General features: G+C 34.9%; 1 protein-coding gene across 2 annotated transcripts in view; it reads right to left on the reverse strand.

Annotated features, from left to right (window-relative positions):
- Positions 1-13,371, reverse strand: part of SLC4A10 (solute carrier family 4 member 10) — a 225,578-nt gene that overhangs the window by 100,975 nt on the left and 111,232 nt on the right. For both annotated transcript variants that reach the window (XM_022569866.2, XM_022569877.3), the window contains 3 exons: positions 9,947-10,104; positions 6,829-6,916; positions 2,082-2,228 (listed from right to left, as the gene is read on the reverse strand). In XM_022569866.2, the coding sequence (XP_022425574.1) occupies positions 2,082-2,228; positions 6,829-6,916; positions 9,947-10,104 (393 nt within the window). The remainder of the gene's footprint in view (positions 1-2,081; positions 2,229-6,828; positions 6,917-9,946; positions 10,105-13,371) is intronic.

A 13,371-nucleotide genomic window follows, 5' to 3' on the forward strand; every position in this document is an offset into this window, starting at 1 on the left:
CAGGGGTTCAAGCCCTGGTCCGGGAAGATCCCACATGCCGCGGAGCGACTAAGCCCGTGCGCCACAACTACTGAGCCTGCGAGCCACAATTACTGAGCCCATGTGCCACAACTACTGAAGTCCGCGTGTCTAGAGCCCATGCTCTGCAACAAGAGAAGCCACCGCAATGTGAAAAGCAGCCCCTGCTCGCCGCAACTAGAGAAAGCCTGCACGCAGCAATGAAGACCCAATGCAGCCAAAAATAAAGTAAATAAATTCTTTTAAAAAGGCTTGACTTTAGTTTTAATGTTTGAAAAGCAAATTGGTGTTAACAAGTGACTTTTAAGGTCTCATATTCAACATATTAGTATTTTCACTAAATTTTTCCAAATAACATCAATTAAAGAGATTCTTTCTTATTACTTCAAGAAGCATTATCCTGCCTTTGCTAATACTGTAAGTGCAAAGGTGTATGCAAGTACAAAAATAAGACCATCTAAACCCTTAAAATTACTCTTTAAGCAACTTACTTTATTTAGTAGTAGATCAACTGAAATGGTTAAGTAGTACACCTGCTCATTTACCCACCTCTGGCTAACCAGAAAAGCTTCTATGTCTAGAGCTGGGTCAATTAGGCCATCTGTACTTCAACTAAGGCAGCACAGTCAACTACTAAGGCGGCTGAACTCCACAGGGACAAGAGCCAAAGGCAAGGCTTGGGTAGATGACCGCAGAGAGAGTTGGAGGAGGCAGATTCAACAGGAATAGAGATGGCAATATGAGTGGGCTTAAGACATTTGGCCACCACTCTCAACCAAGACATGCCTGCAATAAGAATCTCACCCCAAACAACAGCAATGGTCTTTATTTCTATCTTTCTGCATTGTATAACAAGTAAAATGCACATTCGATTTTTATAGGGAGAATTTTTTACAATTTTCACACCACATGCCCACACAAAAGTAATAGAAACAAAAGAATTATTTTAAAAAATTCTTCAAATCATAAATGTGATTAGCAGAAACAGGGAGTTTTCCATGCAATATGACTAAACCATGCCTTTGAATTTTCCTAACACTTGCCAATTTCAAAGTGATGTATCAGAATATGGAAAGACAGTAATGAGCTTTTTCTCAAGCATATTTTCTATTTTTATTAAAATTTCAATTTTCCTCCAGTATAGTATGTTTTAAGGTGGGTCTAAAATCTTTCTAGGCATATGAGACTGTCATTTAGTAGAAGATCATCAATACACCAAATCTGTGTTGAATAGGAAGAAGGAAGATTTTACAACTTCATATCCCTGCCTTTTTAGAGATTTATTAGGTTCTGGTACCAATTCAAATGTGGTGGGAAATTTAACTCATTTCTGACACTATTTACCCAGAGATAGCATCAGATTCCACAGGTCGAGGGCTCAGTCCTGCAAGACTGCCCACCAATCAGACCCCATTTCAGGTTGTTGCTGGTGCTTCTGATCAACTAGCTATAAATCTGAGGGTTCCCATGAACCCCTTCTCAGGTTCAACTAATTTGCTAGAGTGGCTCATAGAAGTCAGAGAAACATTTTATTTACTTGATCACCAGTTTTATTATAGAAGGATATAACTCAGGAACAGCCAGATGGAAGAGATGCATAGGACAAGGCATGGGGAAAGGTCAAGGAACTTCCATACCCTCTCCAGGCACACCAATCTTCCCAATCTCTATGTGTTCACCAACCCCGAAGCCCTCTGAACCCTGTCCCTTTGGGGTTTTGTGGAGGATTCATTATACAGACATGATTGATTAAACCAATGGCCATTGGTGATTGAACTCAAACTCTAGCCCCTCTCACCTCCCTGGAGGTAACCTCCAGGGAGTAACCTCATTAACATAACAAAAGACATCTTTGTTGCTTTCAGCACTTAGAAAATTCCAAGCATTTCAGGAGCTCTCTGCCAGAAATAGGGACAAAGACCAGATACATGTTTCATATTATAAATCACAGAAGTTATCATTTAAATCATTTGAATCTTTGGATTGGTTATACTATTTTAGTACATATATTAAAAACACAACAAAATGATGGTAGTCTTAAGAGTATTTTCGTATATACATACCTGGGAAGGAACATTTTTGGGAGGCTCTATTCGAATGCTTGGATCCCATTCTCCAGGAGGGAGAACAGTAACCTGATCCAGAAATTCATCAATTCCTGATACCAAGTCGTTACGATCTTTAGCTTTGTAAGCAACATCATGAAATACCTAAAGAAGGAAAATAATCATTTATAGATAAAAAACAATTATAAAATCTTAATGTGTTCTTTGTTTTCATCTCCCAGTTATTTCACATGTGATTATAACAATTTGAATAAGAAGCTCTAACTAAAGAAGTTTTTAGTGTAAAATATTATAGCTTAGTTTATTCTATGATTGCACACACTTATTTTTTCTTAGAATGCTAGGTGAATGTTGAAATTTCTGGTGGCAAGAGTAAGAGAAGGGAAAGGAGGGGCTTCCCTGGTGGCTCAGTCGTTGAGAGTCCACCTGCCGATGCAGGGGACATGGGTTTGTGCCCTGGTCCGGGAAGATCCCACATGCCCTGGTCCGGGAAGATCCCACATGCCGTGGAGCGGCTGGGCCCGTGAGCCATGGCTGCTGAGCCTGTGCTCCGCAATGGGAGAGGCCACAACAGTGAGAGGCCTGCGTACCGCAAAAAGAAAAAAAAAAGAGAAGGGAAAGGAGGATAGACGGAAGTTCATTAAACTAGAATTAATGATTCAAGTTTGGCAAACATTGTTTAAATATGTGTAAATCAAACTTCCTGAAAGAAGCCCTTGCTTTAAAATAGAGATAAAAATTTATAGAATATATTAGAAATTTTAACAATATTTATACCGTGGCATAAACTAATGCTAACCATTGAATAAATGATGGACTAATCAATAAATGATAATAAGCCAAGTAATTATATAAAAGTGAAATTGGATCTTTACCCACATTCCACACAAAAAGCAATTCTAGGTATTAAAAACTTAAATATGAGAGTTAAAGTATTAAACTCATTGGACAGAATATAGAAGGATATATTTATTACCTCAGGGTAAGCAATAATACAAACCTCAAAGATTTAGTGTCAAAACAAAGCACATAATTTTTGCTGTTCTTCAAGAGAAAAAAAAAAAAAAAGAGGTGCTCAATAATGACAAATGCCAGTAAGAGATCAAGTGACATGAGTACTGAACACAGGATAGTATATTTCGTAAATGGTGACCTTACAGAAAGCAGTTTCAGTAGAGTGGTAGTGACAAAAATCATACTGTAACACACTGAGATAAATGAAGTTATGATATTCAGGACGAAGTAGAGATCAGCCTTTCAAAACTGCTGAGATTCAGATTCATTCAACATTTCAGTGGTACATGCTATGTTAAGGAGTAAGAAATTTTAAGGATGGGAAAAACCTGGACTTTTATTTCATATGTAGTTCTTAAGTAGCTACTATATGTTGGGCATGTTTGCTAATTGAACAGAACAAGTCAGTGTTGACTTAAGAGCTAGGTGACAGAGAAAATTGTTGGTGCAAAAATCCAAAACAAGAAAAAGAAAAATAATCCCTTGATTTTGCTTTGGCTTTTGTTTTTATAAAACTATGTTATTTATGTTAATATACAATGACTTTACTATTATTTTAAAATAAGTTCACAAATATACATTTTAAAATTCTGTCTTCAGTTCTCTTATGATAAATATCAGCATACTGATATAAACAAAAGCTCTTTGGAATGCTTAATAATTTTTAACACTATATAAAAGGATTAATAAATTGGTAGTAGCGCCAATAAACAAAATCATATGATTTCTTTCTAGTAATGCTCAACAGGAAGGAAGAAAATAGATTACACTGACTCAAGATAAGGTGTTGCTAGGATGACTAGAACATTCAGTCATTAATTCGTTTAAACAAAAGTTTACTGAACCCTGACTGAGGGCCAGACACTACGTTAAGTTTGAAGATACAAAAGGAAAAGACAGTCTACCTACAAGAAGTTCCTGGTACAGACAGGAAAAGAACAAACAGAGCTTAGTCAACAAATATTTATTTGAGCACCTGACAAAATCAGGGAACAGAAATGAATATTAAGTGGTAACTGCTCTCATGGAATTTACAGCTTAATAGGGCAATACAATTCACCATTTTCTTAACTAAAGTAAACTGTAAGAATCAACTTTTTTTTTTTTTTTTTTTGCGGTACTTGGGCCTCTCACTGTTGTGGCCTCTCCCGTTGCAGAGCACAGGCTCTGGACGCGCAGGCTCAGCGGCCATGGCTCACTGGCCCAGCATCTCCGCGGCATGTGGGATCTTCCCAGACTGGGGCACAAACCCATGTCCCCTGCATCAGCAGGCGGGCTCTCAACCACTGCGCCACCAGGGAAGCCCAGAATCAACATATTGAATTTTATTCTTAATGAGTATAATTGTTCAATGTATTTCAAAGCAGTTATATAAGCAGAACAATTTCTCCACCTGGGCTTTGAACAATAAAAACGTTTTTTCTCTTTTAAAAGTATTTAAACATTTTTTAAAATATTCAATGAATGTACTATCATAATTTAATTTAAATGTCCTATTATAATTAACAGCTCTCATTTTTGGAGTAACTTTCTGGCTGAGTTTCTGCTTCTCTATCCCACTGCTCACAGAGAGTTAAACAAATTGCCCCAAAGCTAAGCTCTAAACTTTCAAGTCTAAAGGATTCATGTTTGAGCCTTCATTCAAGAGCTGATGCTTGTTCTCAAATTAGGTAGTTCTCATTTACCAAGGAAATAGATGGAAGTCCTTTCTCTGCTCTCATTCTAAATCTAAAATTTTAAAACCATGCATGTTTCTCTGTTGTTCTATGTCTACTTGATTAGTCAATAACTTTGGAATTGACTCTTTTCTTTTGAGAAAATCTTGACTCCTAATTGGGGAAAGGAAGTATTAGGAAGAGAGATAACTTGAGTATTTATGCACAATATGCTCCTCTCACCACATAAGATGTCCCATGCCCCAGAGATATCTCAATGTAATATCTTAATGTCTTAGATGTGGAAACATAATATACCATGAAACATATGTGCATGAAAGTGACAGTAGTTAAATTATGACACAGTGTCATTTATTTTTCAATACTGTAAAAATTGCAAAATATTAATCAATATGGAAACACTAAAAGTAAAGATACTGTCAGTGCCTTCTCATAGAGAGTTCTACTAGAACAGGTTTGTGGAACTCATGAAGCCCTTTTGTCACTCTCCTGTCTTCTCCCAGATTTCCTCAACAGAGTATGTTACTCTTTATAGTAGGCTAAGTAGTGTCTTCTCAAAATATGTGTCCACCTGAACTTCAGAAAGCGATCTTATTTGGAATAAGGGTCTTCGCAGATGTAATTAAGGATCTCAAGATGAGATCATCCTGGATTAGGGTGGGCCCTACATCTAATGACATGTGTCCTTATAAGAAACATAAAGAGACAGAAAAGGAGAAGACACACAGAAACACAGGGGAGAAGGCCATGTGAAGACAAAGGCAGAGCCTGGAATTTTGCTGCCACAAGCCATGGAATGACAGGAGCCACCAGAAGCTGGAGAGACAGGGAAAGACTTTCCCCTAGAGGCTCCAGAGAGAATGTAGCCCTGCTGACATTTTGACTTCAGACTTCTGGCCTCCCAAAATATGAAAAAATAAATTACTTTTGTTTTAATTACCCAGTTTGTGGTAATTTTTTATGCATAGGAAACTGATACACTCATTAAGTTGGTTCTTTCTGAAACAGATGAAAAAAATGTTTTTCTTCTAGCTTTTGGTTTCCTATGTGTAAATATCAATAACTAATTCATATAAAACCAGTAAACATAATTTGAACAGATATAATAGAAGAATTAATATTGAACCCCAAACACAAGTTCAAATTTTCAGATTTCATAAAACTAGGAAAAGTTATATGTAATACTAATTAGCTCTTTTCAAAGATTTCAAGTATCAGAAGCCATGTATCTCAATAAATAAATTATTAAATTATTTGGATGATATTCTAGAAATGTATAATCTCTTTGTTATTTACTACTGACTTTTGAATTTATGTCCCGTCTGTGATTTTTGCATATGCTCTTCTTTTACAATAAAAACAGATTTTCATAACATGCTGTAGAATCCAAGAAACCAGTTATATGATACTACTTTTTATGTTTATTTTTATGATCTTACATTTCTGAGACATATATCTCTTTGAGAAGCTGATGAAAGCTTTTTCCAGTCCAAGAAAACTACACACAAATTTTTGTACATAGAAAAATTTGTGGGCTGTATCAGCGATCACAGGCCTCTTGAAATCTTCAGCTCCTCTAATGGTTAAAAGACTCCCAGGTTAAAAACATCTACATTTAGGCAATTATAAAGAGAGTTGATAGACGTTGCATGGCTTTTGGTGTCATGTATACTATTCAGATAAACTGACATTGTATTTGTCTTTTTTTGAGACCTTAAAATTATTTTGCCCCAAACAAGACCTGCAGTGATATTTACAATGGTGATCACTTTGGCAACACATATGCTACAAGGGGAATATTAATAAATACATTCTAAATGTCACTAAATAACAAATTTTCTTTAGAGTATGAGGTTTTAAAATGTTCATGTGTGTGAATTTATTACCCCTTTTGAACAAATTTTTCCAAAGGAAATTTTATAGTACAAACATTTAAAAGAAGGGGAATTCAATACAGAGAAATCTGATTCACAGCAAACTGTCATGAATACAGAACTCCAAAAGTTAGGTGTACCTAGTAAAGGGAAATGTTCCCAATGAACTTGAATAAATACCTCATCTGTCATTAGGGTTGCAATTGATCTGCCAATCTCATGGTACTGTTGCCCCTTTCCCAGGGGTCCCAGAAGAATGAACAAAAATCTGTAATTAAGAAGAAAAAAACACAAATGTTTCAAGGTAGAAATAAAAAATAATTTTAGTAGTACAGAATCACTCATCTCAAAGGAATTACTGAAGATAGGGATTTCGATGTAAAATAGTTCCATATTTTTCCACAGGTTATTATTACAGGTTTTCAAATATTTTATGATGTTTCAAAATGACTCATGCTTGAGATCCTTGAGCAATTGGAATCATGGTTATTTTGCTCTGTTTCCTTCATTTAGTTACCTATCATGCCCACACAGTTGTTAGTGTGAATTTTTAGGATTCTATAATCCTTGGAGGAGAAAGTTGAGAAAAGTAAAATCTGATTAAACCTTTCTGAATTGTAAGAAAGAGAACTCACTGATATGTAAATTGTAGAATTAGGTAGAAGGGGGAAAAGGTAATACAGTAGTATAAACAATGAAAGAACATAGGGTCAAAAAAACAGTAGGTGTACGTAAATTTACATTAAATAGAAAAAATGATTGCCAGGAATCAAAGATCAGTTAGGATAAAAAAAAAACCTATTAATTCCAATGCTGCAGGAATAAAAGTAGCAGCTGAACTGTGACATTCCATCTCAATTAGGTTGAAAGTCTAGCAAATACATCATCACAACTGGAGCTTTTGAAGACATCAACATGTGTTTTAACTTTGGAGGATCAGTAATTGTCTTATCTCTGAAAAGGTCAATGCTACAGGGAAATTGTGAGAATTTTAAGATGACCTATATTCTGTAATATAACTCTACAGTATTCATTTGTTAAATGGTTCTTGCTCTTAAACGTGAAGACTAATGGCTTTTTAAAGTGTGCTAAAATAGGTACTACAATTCTACCTTTCATTTAGTTATAAACTTTAGAGATTGTACATGTTTTTACATGATGCATATATTACACAGTCTTAGAGGATGTGACATTAATTTTTTGTGTCAGATGTTACTGAATCCAAGTCAACTTCTGCTATACAGAAATGTCTACTATACATTTAAAACAGGAATAATTTAGTGTGGTGGCAGATGCTTTATCAAGTATAGTACTTTCAAGAAATTTCCTAACCTATGTACATCCTGCTACTTTTCAGGTTTCTATTCCCTGGGCTATTTATAAAGTCCTAAAATTATTTTCTGACATTTTTACTATGTGTTACTGCTATATACACGGTGTGCCCTTTTGTCCTCCTAAGAAAGGATAATTAGGAACCTTGAATGGCTTTCTTTATTTTATTTGTCTAACTAATCTTCTTCTATTTTTCACCTTTCCAAACTAGTCTAGTCTTTTAAATCTCTCCTCATACAGTGGCTCTACTGTGCCCCTAACTTTTCCTCCATTGTTCTGTAGACACATTTTGCTATGTCAGTATGAAATGAGGTCACCTAAACCTTTACAGTGTTCAAAGTGAGGGTATATAACCCCATTATGGCTTTTCTCTACTCCTGGGAATTTTCCTTTTCTTTCCTTTGAAACACAAGAGCTATCATTGTCATAAATATCCATCATTTACTCAGAGTTCATCGGATACCTTCCTAAGTGGTAGAACAAGAATGCACTGCTTGGAAGATGAAAAAGAATTTTAATCTACTAAAGTAATACCTCTATGGTTAGTAAGTTTCACATCTTAAATCTGAATCCCAAATTCCCAGAAACTCTGAATAGATTACAGGGTGTAAATAGAAAAATGCAGCCTTGATCATACAGTCAGAGGCCACCTTAATGTGCCCAGTTCATCCTTCCCCTTTTTTAATAAAAGTTGGTATGTATCAGAAGTCTCAGTAGCCCTCCAACAGGATGAACAGACACTTCTCTCTATAACCTGAATTGGTAACTAGCTACCTGCCTCAAATCTGTTCTTCCACAGATTCAGGAAGAGGCACTCAAACACTGAATCCCCTTCCAGTCAGCTGAGCTCTAATAAAATGAGGCCTCTCCTGACTAAACTATTCCATATTTTTGGAATATCTTAACCACAATCAAAACACAGAGTGATGTAATCTGCTATGTTTTAAGGCCAAAGGTCCATAGAAGAAACATTCTACAAACCCAGTTGCCACAGCACCTGAACTTTTCATCAATTTAACTTGGCTAAGGCATTCAGTGTTTGGATGAGGAGGCATATTAACAGCATCTGAAATAATTATAGCATCAAACAAAGGGCAGCAGTCACGTAGGAAATGGGGCCCTACATAGATATGTTTTGCTATAGGAACAGGATCAGAGTAAAAGGCTGTCTATATACAGGAATTGCATTTGATGGAGGGAGAAGGAAAGAAAACAAGGTCCCCTGGAGGAATTGCTAGGAACTTAATGTTCTGTAGACAATATTCTTTTTTCAATTTGCCCATGGACAGTCTTATCTCTATAACATAGAGATAAATAATAAACAACAAAATTCAGTTTGTATTGTGGCAAAGTTGTTAGTTTTTATGTACAGCTGAATGAAAAACAAGTTCAGGTAATCAAATTAAATTTGTACTTTTGATTCAGATTCAACCACAGTACCATGATGCTACTACCAATGATTCTTAAGACTCTATGTATGTGAAGTATACTATGCCTAAGATTGAATCTTATAGTACATTAGATACAGCAGGTAGTATCCTAATGATGGCACTTACATGTACTCTGAGGGCCTACTCAGTCAAGCATAAGGCAGGCCTTGAAAACTTTGATCTTTTTAAGTACGATCACACTCATATACAGGATCCCACAGTCTAATGCAATCTTTGAGAAAAGCCTAATACTTTATCACTTTTCACCAAAATTGTAAGAAAGGATTTATATGGTGATATAGACCAGGGTAGTCAGAGATGAGGAGCATGCCTAAAAGAAAACATAGAAATTTGAGAGGAAGGAGGAAAGGACTGAATAATTTTTAAAGCACTTTTTGCCCTCCTCCACAAACAAGAAGAAACAATAGTTTTGTCGATTACACTTTAGTTTCTCTCAGAGGAAACTATATTTACACCTTTTTTCCCACAAACAAATGGCATAAGAAAAGTGCAAAAGATGCTCTTATACTTTGTACCTGGTTGGGATTGGGACTTCAGCCAGTCCTTGAAGCAGTACAGCTGGAGACAACCTGACAAACGCAACTACAGTTCGATCCAAAAACTCCAATTCCCCAACTAAGATGTTTGAAGCTTCAGCACCTGGAGGAATCTTCTTCATAAAATGCAGATCAACCTGAGATCATCACAAAGTAAAAAAAGGTAAATCAAAATTGGAAAAATTTGTTAAATCATATCCTAGCACAGTATTTCACACATGGTAACCCATCAATAAATACAGTTTAAATAAATATTGCTTATATAAATATAGTTTAAATAAATTTAAAAATAGTTAAACATCTTACTTGCCCTTTAAAAAAAAAACTTTTTTCTTTTACCTCGTATTTTTCTAATTTGTCATTAATACGTTGAATACTCTAGTTTCTCTATTCAATATTTTTAAAAGATTCTTTTTTAACATCAGTAATTTTGAAATTTTCAGGGAGAAAGGAGTATGTGTTCAATTAAATGAATATACTTTAATCTTAATTTAACTAGCATTTGTCAATAGATTTAAATATTTGCATAGTACATTATCTTAATTTTGTGCACAATACATTTCAATGAATTAATATTCAAAATATGCCTATTTCAAAAGAAATAGAATCATGATTTTCCTTATAGTATAAATTATGACTTTAGTCTTCAACTTTATCCTCATTGTTCTATATCCTTCACTTCTCTACTTGGCTTGATCAATCATCAATTTTAATTTCTCATCAGAGAATTTAGATATGGCAGAGCAAAGGAAACAAGAATAAAAATATTAACATTTGGAGCTGCTGAAGAGCCATTGTTGAATTTCTGATATGAAATGTCTGTGACTGAAATGAATGCACACAAAACAAAAGTATCATTAACAAAAAAGAAATGCTTGGAGTAAAGGGTGAAGTCTGAAAATGAATGTAAGATATTCTTAAGCATAAATATCAATTTTCATACAGAGAGCCTCAGTGAAAACCAAGCAGTGATTTTAAAGTCAATTTTACAAGGCCTATTTCTTGTTTCTAATTCATTTGAGTTGCTTTTAATGGAAACCTGTTTGCAGGGAGAATAATAGTTTAACTGCTGTAATAATTGTTTTTATGCTCTCATGTTAATGAAATGGGGACCAAAGATCAAAGTGGGAAGAGGAGAGACAGAGACAGAGAGAAGGAAACAAAGGAGAAGGAGAAAGAAGGAGAGAGAGGGGGCTGAGGGGACGAGGAGGAAGTGGAGGGGAAGGGAGAGGAAAATTAACAGGAGGAAGAAGAGGAGAGAGGGAGAGAGAGAAGAGCTCTGGCAAATACCATGAGGCCAACAAGACCTTTTTTTGGGTCAGATATTTCTTCTGCAAATTTAATGATTTGAGAATATTTTTTCCCAGCAGTTTAAAACGAAAGAAAAATTAAAACTTTTAGGAGGAATACCTTAGGATGTCCATAGCCAGACTTTAGTGACTACATTAAATTTGTTGTTTTCTGAAATCAAGACCACAGCACAGCTATTTAGAAGGTTTATAACTACTTAATTTTCTGTAAGATAAGGGAGCCACAAAACATGAAACCCCATTATATGAAGTATACATTTTATCAAAAGGATTAAATATAAAAATAATCCACAGTACTTCACTAAAAATATCAAATAGAAGCAATGTTCTATTTAAAGAAAAAGATTATAAATTCCAAAGTTTTTAACCTAAAAATTTGCTTCCAAATACAAATTTGTAAGCTCGTAATACCTATACACTATTAGCCCTGTGAGAAAAACATAATAAAGACTTATGGAGATAAGTCTCTCAGAGCCTAAAAAAGTAAACTATTAAGTTTTCCCCCCCAATAGAAATAACAATTATACAATGCTAATACACTGGAACAAAATTTAAAATGAGAAAATAGCTTATTAAGAAAATAGATAATTGATAATCAGTGTGAGTCATATTGGTAACACTTGTCATAACTCTAATGAGAAGTTTAAGTTCAACCTGGAAAACTTTCTGTGAATTCATTTATTTCTTGACAAATGCCATAGCCTTAACTATTAGCGTCTGTACCTCAGGCAGGTGGCAATTATACACATGACTGCTTTAAGATTCAATTTAATTAAATCAAGGAGTACCAGTATGCTAAAATAGCTTAATTTTATAAAAGAAAATACATGGTCCTTACATATTATTTTTTGCATTATACAATACCTAATATATCATTGATTGATATCTGTTACTGAAAAAATGCATTAAATATACTGAATTTAATTTCAGGATTAGCAAATTTACCTTGATTTAAAATGTAACAAATTATAGTTAAATAATATATATCTAGAGTAGTCATTATATTATACTCATTACATTATATTATTCTTGGAGTAGTCATATATTTGGGGGTAATAGATTATATAACATATTATCTAATTATATTATTATATTATACAATTATATATTATATTATTCCTGGGATAGCCCTGTATATTTGTGTTAACATACGATTCATAAAGAACCTTATTTGGCAACCTAACTTTTAATATAACAAAAGATCACATTTAAGGACCACAGTTTAATCTTTTATAAAACTACAAATATCAAAAACAGCTCTGAGGAATTAGGTTGACCTACGGCCTTAAGACAGTCTTCAGGTGGACTCAAATACGGAATAAACATAAGGAAATTTTTCTGGTCCTCTGAACAGAATCTTGAAGAAATCAAGCTATACTCTTATGGATCTGGATTTATACTCATGCTTCTGGGGTCTCCAGACCTTTATGCTAAGAAGGAAAAGATGCTTTATTCTGGTTATTTGATACTTAAGTTGTGGATGAGAAACAATTATATCTCTAGGGAACAAGTTTAGACAGAAGATCATGGTGGAACTGGAAGTGTCTGGACAAGCTACACACTGAGATGTGAAAGAAATACAGATGGGTCTTTAGGGAGAAAGCTTAAGTCTTAAGCTCATTATAGAAAGTACAAGAAAAGTAATAGAAATTCCCTGGGGAGAAATGGTCTTGTGACACTAACCAACCAGTGATCTTGAGCAGCTCTCTTAATCTGGGATTCAGCTTTCTCACTTTCTAAATGAGATTTCTAAGGTTTCCTACAATTCTAGGATTTAATAATGCAACTCTTCATATTTCACATACTAAAGACTGATGCAGAAGAGAGTTCTTTCTACACAGAAAATAATGTGGAAGCTTCTTTAAGTCATTTGGAATAAAAGAAATCACCAACATTTGGGAAATAATAAAATAGTCATCTTCTACCTGTCAGTTTAAAAACATAACACATCTGCTTTTCAAAAGCATTATAGGAATCAAAAAACCTGACAGGGCTTCCCTGGTGGTGCAGTAGTTGAGAGTCCGCCTGCCGATGCAGGGGATATGGGTTCGTGCCCCGGTCCGGGAAGATCCCACATGCCGCGGAGCGGCTGGG

The sequence above is a fragment of the Delphinapterus leucas genome, chromosome 8, assembly GCF_059928025.1.
Source record: "Delphinapterus leucas isolate spDelLeu-1000000601 "Yukka" chromosome 8, BTC_Dleu_Yukka2, whole genome shotgun sequence".
NCBI lineage: Eukaryota > Metazoa > Chordata > Mammalia > Artiodactyla > Monodontidae > Delphinapterus > Delphinapterus leucas.